This window comes from Chlorocebus sabaeus, chromosome 21 (genome assembly GCF_047675955.1).
Source record: "Chlorocebus sabaeus isolate Y175 chromosome 21, mChlSab1.0.hap1, whole genome shotgun sequence".
NCBI lineage: Eukaryota > Metazoa > Chordata > Mammalia > Primates > Cercopithecidae > Chlorocebus > Chlorocebus sabaeus.
Window position 1 is genome coordinate 41,087,638 of NC_132924.1, and position 13,140 is coordinate 41,100,777.

At 39.1% G+C, this 13,140-nt stretch overlaps 1 protein-coding gene across 1 annotated transcript in view; it reads right to left on the reverse strand.

Annotated features, from left to right (window-relative positions):
- ABCB5 (ATP binding cassette subfamily B member 5) overlaps window positions 1-13,140 on the reverse strand; it is a 127,461-nt gene that overhangs the window by 15,721 nt on the left and 98,600 nt on the right. Inside the window, exons 21-22 of the mRNA XM_007981925.3 lie at window positions 10,735-10,835; window positions 9,417-9,557 (exon numbers count right to left, since the gene is read on the reverse strand). Of these exons, the coding sequence (XP_007980116.2) occupies window positions 9,417-9,557; window positions 10,735-10,835 (242 nt within the window). The remainder of the gene's footprint in view (window positions 1-9,416; window positions 9,558-10,734; window positions 10,836-13,140) is intronic.

A 13,140-nucleotide genomic window follows, 5' to 3' on the forward strand; every position in this document is an offset into this window, starting at 1 on the left:
TGAGATATGCCAAAATCTCTACCTGTCCTAACATTTCCACTATAAAAGTAATGGTAAGCATTAGACATAAATGTCCAGAGGCGGATGTCCTTGTTAGGTTGCTCTGAAAATGGAAATATTCATGAGAAAGGGAGAAGGGCCTTCAACTCAGAACTTGTGTTTGTGGGAGGTAAATGACCCAAAGGATGGAGAATGGAGCAGGAAGAAAGGGTTCAGTAGAGAAGGGAGAGTACGAGCAAAAGCCCTGATACTGTGTTTATTGAGTGAGTGCTGAGAGAAAGGTAAGTGGGATGGGGGCTGATGCTGATAAGAGTTATGTTGAAGACGCTGGAGGGGAAGTGTGGACTTTGAGGTGATGGACTATCTGGGGTTCAGTCAGGGACACTAATCTTCTTCATCTTTTTTTTTTTTTTTTTTTCTTTTTCTTTTTTTGAGAAGGAGTCTTGCTTTGTCATTCAGGCTGGAGTGCAGTGGCATGATGTCAGCTCACTGCAACCTCCGCCTCCTGGGTTCAAACAATTCTCTTGCCTCCACCTCCTGTAGCTGGGATTATAGGCGTGCACCACCACGCCTAGCTAATTTTTGTGTTGGCCAGGCTGGTCTCGAACTTCTGACCTCGTGATCCGCCTGCCTCAGCCTCCCAAAGTGAGGGATTACTGCCCAGGGACAGTAATCTTTACGCTTTTTCTGCAGGTGGATTCTGTATAAAGGTAGGCCAAGGCCCACACATGGAAAAAACTGGTCTGCTACAGAATTTGTCCTTACCTAATCAGACCCAATTAGCTAGGGTGAGCTAAAGTGAAATTCAGTTCCACTCAACAAGTACTTATTGTAGAACAACCCGTGCTGTAACTCCATAACATAGTTAAACCAGATCCTTCAAATCTGGTTTAAACTCTTGGAGGCATTCGAACTGAACGCCTAACTGGGAGAAATGTACAGGGCAACCTCTCATGCCACTGTTGGTCTTGAGGAGTTTCACCCATTTGGGATATATAAAGAGGAATAATTTAGTATCATGACAAATATTTTAAAGTCACTAATGGGGCTGGGCGCGGTGGTTCACGCTTGTAATCCCAGCACTTTGGGAGGCTGAGGTGGGTGGATCACGAGGTCAGGAGTTTGAGACCAGCCTGGCCAACATGGTGAAACTCCATCTCCACTAAAAATACAAAAATTAGCTGGGTGTGTTGGCACATGCCTGTAATCCTTGCTAATCAGGAGACTTGGGCAGGAGAACTGCTTGAACCTGGGAGGTGGAGGTTGCAGAGAGCCGAGGTCATGCCACTGCACTACAACAAAAGAGCAAAAAAAAAAAAAAAAAAAAAAAAAAAAAAGCTGTCATACTTCTGTAGACATTAGCATAGCAGTCAAATCACAACTTTCCAAGTCCTTACTCACTAAGTTTCTTTCTTTGATTAGAAAGCAGAGTATCTTTCCCCATAGAGGTAGTCATTAAAATTATTCCCATGCTCATCTATGTATCATCCATATACAACCCAGAGACTGCTTCCCACCCTAAATCCTTTTCTCAACAGATAGGAGAGAGAAAATAAGCAACTAACATTTATTTGGTTCTTTGGATCCTAGAATGTTTTCATATACAAGATACCATCTAATCACCTAGGAGATAAGTAGAATGGAAACTTATCAGTCAATGAATGAGGAGACTCCAGCTCAGAAAAATTATGCAATTTGCCCAGAAGCACATGAAACTGCAGGGTTGGAACGTGAGCTGCCTTCCTCTCTGTGTTTTCCCCTACATGGTCTTACTTGCAGTGGAAAGCTGGCTGGAATGGTCTTTTCCTACATGTTGGAGTTTGTTACCACTTGTTTCTCATTTTAGAATCTTCACAAGGCCCTAGATATCAACTGTCTTTTGATTTCTCTCCTTTAGGTCCCTTCAGTGGTTGATTTAGCCTTCTTACCTTGTCCTTGTCTGTCTCTTCCGGATAATCTCTGGGGAGGAGCCAGGCAAGAGCTGGGTGGCTGCCATGGCACCAATATGGAAAGAAGTCTTTCCTGTTTTCTTTGTTTTGTCTAACCAGTGTTGCTTTCCTAATCATAACAATGACACAGTTCTTCCCCAGCTGCCCAGCCTCCTAGGGCAAAAATGATGGTGCAGGCCTAGCTCACTTCTGTCCATCCTTTATTATTTCAAGGTATCGACCAACTGTTAATATTCATTGAAAACCCATCTATGTTGCTCTTTTGGCCAATAACCACATTATTATTGGAAATACAATATGGTTTCTTGTCAAGAACTGTATTTGGTGTTTAAGAGAACTAGGACACACACCCATAAACTGCCTGGTTCTGCTTCTCAGGCAGTTTTCAAAGCTGTGACTTTTATTATTACTGTACTGAAGGCTGCCATGTCCTGATTCTTTCTTACCTATATGCTCTGCTTAGCTTCTTGATAATATAGATAGAAAATATGGAAGAAACTCACAGAGATAGAGAAAGCTTTGCAGTGGGAAAAGGAAGGTTACAGAAACCTCTCCTGATTAGGAATGGTTCTTGGTCTGTATTGCAAAAGGCAAGTCAGCTGGAAACTAGCCTAAAGGGACAAACACAAAGAGACAGGAGAAAATAAACTTATTTTGTACTTCTAAATCTGCACATTTATAGTGAAATAACAAATAGAATGTGTTACCAGGACTAACAAAGGGAGAGGTGAGTGTTTTACTATACATGTGTGGATGAGAACCTAAACAAGAGATTTTCTAAATGCCATTATGCCTTGTCTGTAAGGCAGCAGAATGAAAATGTTATCACCTTATTTTAAATGTTCTTTTCAGATAAACTTCTGCAATAATAGAGATAGAGACAGCTTCTACCATAAGACATGCATGTTGTCTTTTTTTTTTCTTTTAGAGGCTTTGTTCCTCTAAAAAGCCTTGCTGACAAACTAATATTATGAGCACATTAAATAATTTTGCTGTTAAAACTCCCTTTTGTATCTCCCTTTCTGAGACATAATGTCATTTTTGAAAGAGACACAGATAACCCATCTTTGTAGCTATAAATTATGCCTTGGAGTAATCTGGAATGTTTGATAAAATGAAGATTCCTGCCCCATACTAGATCTACAAATCAGATTTTGCAGGATGAGATCTAGATATCTACAGTTTTAACCAGTTCCTAGATTGATGAGTTGGAAAACCATTAGTTTAGAGAATAGCACAAAGTGCTTTCTACCTAAGGATAATTCTAGTAAGAGGGAGTTTTCTTTGTAAATTCCTTTGGTTTAGCTACTTGAAGAGAGCGAAAGCTGTCTGTCATCCTAGATTCTGGAAGGTACAGAGTCTTCTGGACCAGATATAATTTAGTGTGTCTAAAGGGACCTTGTGACACATTCATGGTAGTTGGGGTCACATTTGGTCTCTAGGACCAAATCCTCTTTGGTATTGAAGACAAATCTCATCTATTGACATTATGCATAGTGCTGTGCTTCTCTTTTGGCCAATAACCACATTTAGTACTGGAAGAGAATTCCTGGAGAATCATTTGTCCATACTCCAAAAGTATGGGTACCCTTATTCTGTCTGTATTCTGATTGAATGGAACTCAAAAAGTGAGTCTGGGTATGGTGGCTTACACCTGTAATCCTAGCATTTTGGGAGGCTAAGGCAGGTGGGTCACTTGAGATTCGGAGTTCGAGACCAGCCTGGCCAACATTGTGAAATATGGTCTCCACCAAAACATACAAAAATTAGACTGGTGTGGTGGCATGTGCCTGCAGTCCCAACTATTCAGGAGACTGAGGGCGGGAGAATTGCTTGAACTCAGGAAGCAGAGGTTGCAGTGAGCTGAGATCGTGCCACTGCACTTCAGCCTGGGTGACAGAGCGAGACTCCAACTCAAAAAAAAAAAAAAAAAAAAAAAAAAGGAAAGAAAAGTAATACCAGTGATCTAGCTCAGACAGCTCTCTATTTCTTCCTTCCCCTGGGGCACTGGGAAATACCAAGGTGGTACTATTCTTTAATTATTACTCTTATGTTCTGAGAGTTAAAACGCTTATGTATCTAGAAGAGACCCCCTTTTAATGAATTTAATTAAAAGAAATTCAGGAAGCATGGTAGGTCAGCTCAGGGAAGAAATTTTGTATTGGGGACTTTTCATTCTTCTATTTTAGGGCTATAACATAACACTAAGCAAGTCACCTGTTCCATTTATATGTGAGGAATCAGCCCAACTTTGAATATTCAAATGTTTGAAAAACTAAGCCAGACTTATTTAAAAAATAATTTCACAGAAATATTATATGAATATTTGGCTACAGAATTTATAATAATAATAATAATAATAATAATACTTATATATATATAGAGAGAGAGAGAGAGAGAGAGTAAGCCAAACCTGTGGAATCTGGAACCATGAACTTGAATCTGTGCTCTGCTACTTACTGATTACGTAACTTTGAGCAAGTTAGGTAACCTCTTTGAGTCTTAATTGTTCTCATCTGTAAAATGGGAACCATAGTATTTCACAGGGTAGTTTAGAGCATTAAACAGATAATACACGGCAAATTCTTAAAACTGAGTAAAGATTCAATCAAGGTTTGCCGTTATAACAATTTTCATAAGTAAAGGAATGGTTGGCAGTCCTGGGAAGCCCCTTAAAGGAAACATCCTGACTGGTGTCATTTGCTGGCATGATAGTACTGGCATGATTTTGAGGTTGTATCATTCTTCAACTGAGACATTTTTTGCTTAGTTTTAATCTAAGCAAATCTCAGTAGGTAGAGGTAAATTCTCAATTCCACACATCGTATTTTATATCAATAGTTGCCCTCAATTTAGATCCAGTCCTCCTGCCAAAGCACCTGGTATTAGACATATGAGTGTAGAAAAGAAGAAAATTAGAAGAATTTGTGAAAAACACACTCCGATTTTCAAAGTGTGAAGGTGACTCCGAGGCACATTTCCAGAAATGACTGGACTGCCTAATTATGTACCATTCCAAATCTCCTCCTTAATGTTGATTCAGTCATTCATTCAGTAAATATTTATTGTGTATCTATTATGTGCCACCCACTTATTTTTGGCTTTTGGGAAACATCAGTGAATAAGATAGGTTACAACTTGCCCTCAGTCTATGCACTCATAAATATGGAAACACAAAATATAATTTAATAGAATCATAAGTGTCATAAGTGTTATAAACAAAACATGGTGATGGGAAAGAGAGTGATGAGGAGGGAGGGTTAGAGGAACTACTTTGGACCATCAGTGAAAGTCCCTCTGAGGAGTGGACTTAGCCTGGGTGCCTGGGTATTCCAGGCAGAGAATAGCAAGTGCAAAGACCCTGCAATGGGGAGGTCCAGGGACAGATATGGCAAGTGTGGGACTGACGAGTAGTTCACATGGGAGGCAGAAGTGGATGAAACTGGAAAGAAATGCAGCAGCCCCATCATGAAGGTCTTTCAGGTCATGGTAAGGACTTTGGCTTTATTCAAATTTCAATGGGAAGATCTAGATCTTGCAGAATTTTAATAAACTGATGCTATTAGATTTGTGCGTTAAATGATCAGTCTGGCTGCAGTGTGGAGAATGGATTATAGGGAAGCAAGAGTGGACACAAGGACATTGGTGAGGTTGTTGCAGTGGTCCAGTCAAGACAGAGAGGACTTGGATGAGGGTGGAAAGGATGAGAAGAATTTTGGAATTAGGATCATGAGGAATCAGTGATTTATGTGGTGGACAATGACAAGAGAAGCAACACAGATGACTCCAACATTTTTGAGCTGAGCAACTGTGTGGATGGTGGTTGGTGTTATTAGTTAAGATGGGAAAGTTTTGGGGAAGAGAACCTTTGGGGAGAAAAAACTTAAATGCTGTTTTGAACACATTGAGATATTAGTCATCCAAGTGGAGGTGTCTTGTAGGTAGTTGGATAAGGGTCTTGTGCTCAGGGCAGGGCCAGAGTTGGAAGTATACAGAAGGAAGTTATCAGGACACAGGTGGTATTTAAAACTGACAGATTGGATGAGATCACTAATGAAAGTGTAATAAATGAAAGGTCCGAGAGCTCTAACGCCCTCCAACACACAAAGGCCTGGCTGAAAAACAGGATCCAGTAAAGAAAGTGGAGGAGGAGGGGCCAAGGACAAAGGAGAAAAGCCTAGAGAAGCCTGGAGAAGAAAATGTTTCAGGAAAGAGATGTCAAATGCTATTGAGAGGCCAAGTTAGAGGAGAACTGAGAACTGCGGGGGCTCAGTATGGATGGGCAGGATGGAGGTCAGTGGGACCCTGAGAACCAGTCCTTCTAGTGGAGTGTTGGGGAACTAAGGCTTGACTGGAGTGAATTTGAGATAGAAGTAGTGTAGAGAGCAAGAATAGGGAACCCTTTGGAATTTGCTTTGCTTCAAAGGAGAGCAGAGACATTGGAAATAGGCAGAAGGGGACTTACGGTCCTGGGAGACATTTCTTTTTCATATTATATATAAGTGTGTGTATGTGTGTGTGTGTGTGTGTGTGTATATATGTATATATATATATATATATACTTTTATTTTCCCCCCCTGAGATGGAGTCTTGCTCTGTTGCCCAGGCTACAGTGCAGTGGTGCGATCTCGGCTCACTACAATGCAACCTCTGCTTCCTGAGTTGAAGCAATTCTCCTCCTTCAGCCTCTCAAGTAGATAGGATTACAGGCGCCCATCACCTCACCCAGCTAATTTTTGTAGTTTTTAGTAGAGACGGGGTTTCACCATGTTTGCCAGGCTGGTCTTGAACTCCTGACCCCGTGATCCACCCACCTCGGCCTCCCAAAGTGTTGGGATTACAGGCATGAGCCACCATGCCTGGCCTTCTTATATTTTTTATAGGTGTGATTACAAAGCAAAGAAAGACTGGTGACAGAGAAATTGATGAAAAGAGATGAAAATTCTTCTGTGAGAATTTAGAAAATCATCAAACATCCTACATTACTATGAATATGTTTAATTGGCTTGCTTTCTACTAATACTCAAAACTAGTTATACAGAAGGAATGGTGACCTGGGGATTGAAGAAGGCTGCAGAAAGTTTAGAGCAACATGAAGAAAACATATTTTGAGTTTCAACTATTGGCTTGCAAACAAACTTTTGGAATACAACCAATATTCAAAATTGGGAGTGCCTGGATTATATGAGAACAAAGGAAAAACTGGCTAATGGGGACTGGTGAGCTGAATAATTTATGTGTTTCAGATTTTGTTTCTTGTTAATCTACCTAAGTAATTAGTTTTATGTAATGAGAATGAAGTCCAAGGCTAAATATAATTGTGGTTTATATAAGTTCACACAGGCAATAGTGCACACTATTTTAGAGGCTAGGAGAACATAGGACAGGGAACTTGCAATTTCTGTTGAAATTTTATTTTAATTTTTTTTGAGGCAGAGTCTAACTCTGTCATCCAGGCTAGCTTGCAGTGGTGTGATCTCGGCTCATTGCAACCTCTGCCTCCTGGGGTCAAGTGATTCTCATGCGTCATCCTTCCAAGTAGCTGGGATTACAGGCATGCACCACCATACACGGCTAATTTTTGTATTTGACTACATACAGGGTTTTACAGCGTTGCCCAGGCTGGTCTTGAACTCCTTACCTTTAGTGATCCACCTGCCTTGGCCTCCCAAAGTGCTGGTATTACAGGCATGAGCCACCACATCCGGCCCTTCTGTTGAAATTTTAAATGCAAATATTCCGTTTGCATATTCCGTTTTATAAGGAAATCTGCTTCTAGGAAACTTCTAAGTGGCTTTGGTGTCAAGTAAGATTTAGGAATGCTAGGTTGGTGAACTGTGGACTGTTTTCTCATCAGTGCCTAACAAAGAAACTTCCTGGGACTTCACTTAATGCTTAATAAATAAATACATTTTCATGTGAATAGAAACGAAAAATTATTCCAAATCATTCTGAAATTACTCAGGTTTAAATGACTTTTGGCCATTTCCTCAAGTTGAACCTATCCTGAAAATACAAATACGCCAACAATAAGGAAATTCAAAGGAATGTCCTGAGACTTGGGAAACAAAACCCAAAGAGAAGTGCCCAGTGTGTTCTGCCAAATGGCAGCGTCCTTGGAACAGGTGTAATCTCCCAATTCGTTATTGTGAAGAGGCTGATACTTGCATGGATACGCATTTTTTGGTGGGCTTTTAAAAATAATATAATGTTACTTTTTTGAGTTAAGTATTGTATGGGTTTCTCTAGTTCTAAATGCTTAGCAATTACATTTATGATAGATTAGCAATATTTCTGATATTTTAGGCTCTCAGCTCAGAATTATTACTGAAAATTAATTTTTCTAATTTAGCAGTTGCATTAGATGTTCCTATAAAACAAATAAATTCATAACTATGTGACCAGAACTTCAAAATAGGAGCTCCAAACTAATGCTTTGGGAAGAAGTAACCTCACTGGGATACTGCGTTCAATTCCAAACGTGACATTTTTGAAGGGAAACACTCATTTGTATGTTTTGCTTCTGGATTATTTGCTTAGCAAAGAATTCAGCCTCACTGATTTACAGTCATACTTTAGAAAGCCATCTCCACATTGAGAGTTTCATAATGTGTCACAAATTTCCTAAGGAATGAATGACAAGAAGGCATATTTTGCCCCTACATTCCCATGTTCCAGTAAACTGAAGCAGAGAGCAATTCATCTGGGAATTTAATTCAGATTTCATGTCTTATATCAGTATCAGTATTTTGCCAGTTATGCTGTACTTCTTATAGAGACTAAATAACAAAAACAGTTAGCTCAATTTAATCATTTCACAATGTTAGCATATATCAGAACATCCCACTGTACCCCATATATATATGTACAATTATTGTCTGTCAATTAAAAATAAAATTCATCCCAATTACCCTGATTTGATCATTAAACATTATATGCATATATCACGTGTACCCCTAAAATATGTATAACTATTATATATCAATACAAAATTTAAAAATATATGTATATTTAAAAAAATTCCACCTTAACAAAAATTCAAGCATACCTTTTCCACGTATGTGATTTAAATGATAATTCACTATAAACTAGACATCTTTCTGGTAAATAACTACTTGACCCCCTTACAAGGTTTACATATTTGTACAACTTATTAATTAATTAATTTTGAGACAGAGTCTCACTTTGTTGCCCAGGCTGGAGTGCAATGGAGTGATCTCAGCTCACTGCAGCCTCCATTTCCTGGGTTCAATCAATTCTCCTGCCTCAGCCTCCCGAGTAGCTGGGATTACAGGTGCCTGCCACCACACCCAGCTAATTTTTGTATTTTTAGTAGAGATTGGGTTTTCTTATGTTGGTCAGGCTGGTCTCGAACTCCTAACCTCAAGTTATCCACCTGCCTTGGCCTCCCAAAGTGTTGGAATTACAGGTGTGAGCCACCAGGTCCGGACTATTTCCACGACTTACATGAACATGCCCTCTGGGGTCATTCGTCCAGCTTGAATTAAATAGGCTCCAAATCGAAACCCTGCTGCATAGGCAAAATATATAAAGGCATGGCTGAATGCATAACAGCTTCCAATAATCTGTGCTTTCTTCGAGGTATGTCTGGAATGTACAAAATTTACCAAATAATAAGGCATGAATTACAGCAAGGTCAATTTAATAAATGTAGAATAATAAATAGAGAGGACTTTGAAATGTTATAATTTAGTAGAAAGGCATTTTTTGAATGATTAAAGAGAAAGTGATTTTTTTTTTTTTAACTACTGAGAAATCTTTGAGAAAAGACAGATAATATTATAATTCTTTTCTCTATAGTCATGTACTCTCTAGTTCCGTGTAACAAATTTAACTTTACATACTGTTAAATGAATGGGCAAAGCCTGTGAAAGGATGGCTAGTGTAAGAGTTTAGATTTGGTTTAGCAGTATTTAGAAGGATTTTCTAATTGTCTATTATAATCTTTCATTCACAGAATAGAGGAAATTAAAGCGTGGTGCCAACTACAAGTATGAGTCCAAAACAGTACAAAGCTGTCTTTCTGATAAAGTAATATAAAAAGCATCACTAAGTCAATGTGATAAGGAGGACTAGTTTAAAATTAAAAGAGTAAGTGCATTTATTATGTATATATTCGTATTTAAAATGTAAACTATTTTAGGGATTTAGCGTAAAGGGCTGAGCTCTTTTCTCTTGCTTTGTCACCCAGGCTGGAGGTGGAGTGTAATGGTGTGATCTCAGCTCACTGCAACCTCTGCCTCCCAGGTTCAGGTGATTCTCCTGCCTCAGCCTCCGAGTAGCTGGGACTACAAGTGTGCACCACCACACCCGGCTAATTTTTGCATTTTTAGTAGAGATAGGCTTTCACCATGTTGCCCAGGATGGTTTCTAACTGTTGACCTCAAGTGATCTGCCCACCTCAGCCTCCCAAAGTGCTGGGATTACAGGCGTGAGACACAGCGCCCAGCCCGCAATTTTATTTTCTTTCTTGCGTATGTTATTTCATTAATATTCTTTCAGGAAGATGAGACAAATGTGTATACTAAGTAACAGATAGTTAATGGTAATGTGAGAGGACCTAAAATACTTATTCTAATTGTGCTTGCCCTCAATTCCTCTTCTAGTGTCTCTTGGTGAAGTCATATGAGAAATTATGACATGGCCGTTATTAGGAAAGACTCAAGAGCAAATGAATTAGCAGGCAAACCACTGGAGTCATTCAAGAGTACTGCCTTTACAGAACAAAATTAAATGTTTGAAGTCAGCATGAATCTACAATCACCTGTGTTGAGTCTCAAGCATCTCTTCATACATTTGCTCGAAGGCTTTTTCCCTTGTTAATGACACTATAGTACGTATATTCTCCACAGCTTCAGTTGCTATCTTATAAAATAGGACAATACAATATAGAAATAAAATTAGTAATGGTGAATCTTTTCCCATTTGTGAATTCCAGTCACTCACACTGGAGACATATTAATTATATCAAGTCAGTAAGTTTTCCTGACAAGTATTGTTAGCTTCCTTTCCTCCCAGAAAGTAAGATAGAAAAATGACACTTTAGGATAATAAGCTTAAGGAAAATGTCTTATTGAGATTTAGTCTACTATCTAAGTTTAGCCCCATTCAAGTTTTTACTGAATTTCAATTTAAACTTGTTCCATAGACAGAAGAATAAAACATTAGTGAGCATTATGTTCACATGCAAAGGAGCTTCCTACAAATTATGAAACAATTCAAGTAAAAGAGAGCAGAGGCCAGGCACAATGGTTCATGACTGTAATCCCAGTACTTTGGGAGGCCAAAGTAGGCAGATTACTTGAGGCCAGGAGTTTGAGACCCAGCCGGGACAACATGGTGAAACCCTGTCTCTACTAAAAATACAAAAATTAACCAGGCATGATGGCACGTGCCTGTAATCTCAGCTACTCAGGAGGCTGAGGCACGAGAATCACTTGAACCTGGGAGGCGGAAGTTGCAGTGAGCTGAGATCATGCCACTGCACTCCAGCCTGGGCAACAGAGTGAGACTTCTGTGTCTCAAAAAGATAGCAGAGATAATCACATAATTATCTTATTCTAGCAAAGAATTAAAAACAGCAACCTAAAAGGACTCAGGAACATTACAGGAAAGTAACATGGCATGTGGTTATAAAATTCTTTATGAGATAAAGTCATTTTTCATATTGGTGTCTGTGAATGTGAAAAGGCATTTAATTCAAATGTGATGAATACTTCTCCATATTTATGTAGTTTATAAAGAGAATGCATAATTACATGGGATTCAAAATGGAAGAGAGTTTTGGTTTAGAATAGCTTTTCGGACATGAGAACATGTGTTGGCTTCAAAGAGAAACTTCCTGTTTTCACATTCTGTTTCCAGATTGGCAGAGTGGACTGTGGGACAGAAAAGACCAGGTAGACACTTGGCCTTCTCTGAGGATGAAGTTGGGTTGCAGGAGGGAACTAGATTTCTGGACTGTGGTGAGGACACAAGGATTCTGCTCCCAAGTTTGATGTTGGTTTTTTAAAAATTCTCATTAATTTAAAAATGGACTCAAAGAAACCTCCATTTGCAACGTTCTGCAGTATGTGAAGAAAATGGATAAGAATGCTGAAAACTTGTTTGAGGAAAAACAAAAGGAATGAACATAAAACAAATTTGTGACAATTTTTCACAATGGAGACAGGATGAATATTATTACAGACCCTTAGAAAATAGTCATTAAAAAAACTAAAAACTAATTAAGCTATTCAAAGTCTTCTTCTTCTTTTTTTTTTAAATCTTTTGAGATGGAGTCTCGCTCTGTTGCCCAGGCTGGAGTGCAGTGGTCCGATCTTGGCTCCCTGCAACCTCTGCCTCCTGGTTCAAGAGAGTCTCCTGCCTCAGCCTCCTGAGTAGCTGGGATTGCAGGCGTGTGCCACTACGCCCAGCTAATATTTTTATTTTTAGTAGAGACAAGGTTTCACCATGTTGGTCAGCCTGGTCTTGAACTTCTGACCTTGTGATCCACCTGCCTTGGCCTCCCAAAGTGTTGGGATTACAGGCGTAAGCCACCGCACCCAGCCCATTCAAAGTCTTAAAAACTAAACATTTGATAATTTGTCCAAATCCACACATGCAACTGAAGAAGGATCGATACATTTTATTAGTCTATGTTCTAAATTGATGTTTGGTAAATTGACTTATTAAAAGCCACAGGAAAATGCCTCCAATTACCTATTTGATTAGAGTTGTTTGTTGTATAGTTTGAGGTTGCTCTAATGACACATAAAGGAAAAGTCAAAGGGTACATATACAACAAAAGCTCATGACATAAAAAATAAGATGAGGAAAACAATTAGGCCTCATTAATTTAGAAATTGTATACATTATTGCAATGTTTAAATTAGACAAGGAGGTCTAAACAACTGTTTACTGTCTCTGAGGCGAACATTTGTTAGGTAGTTCAGACTATACAGCACAAGCAAACAATCCAAGGGTTCTTATCTTGTGCAAGAAAGGTGGAAAGGTCTAAGGCTCAGGCAAATGAGATTACAGTGAGTCATGTGCTTGGCATTCCTATTCATGAATATGTATGATATTTATGCTATGCCAATTGTGACACATTCACTGTGATACAGACTGTAAAGGATATTAACATCATTTTGCTATTCAGAGGATGTACACCAGTGTAGCCAAGAGCTCT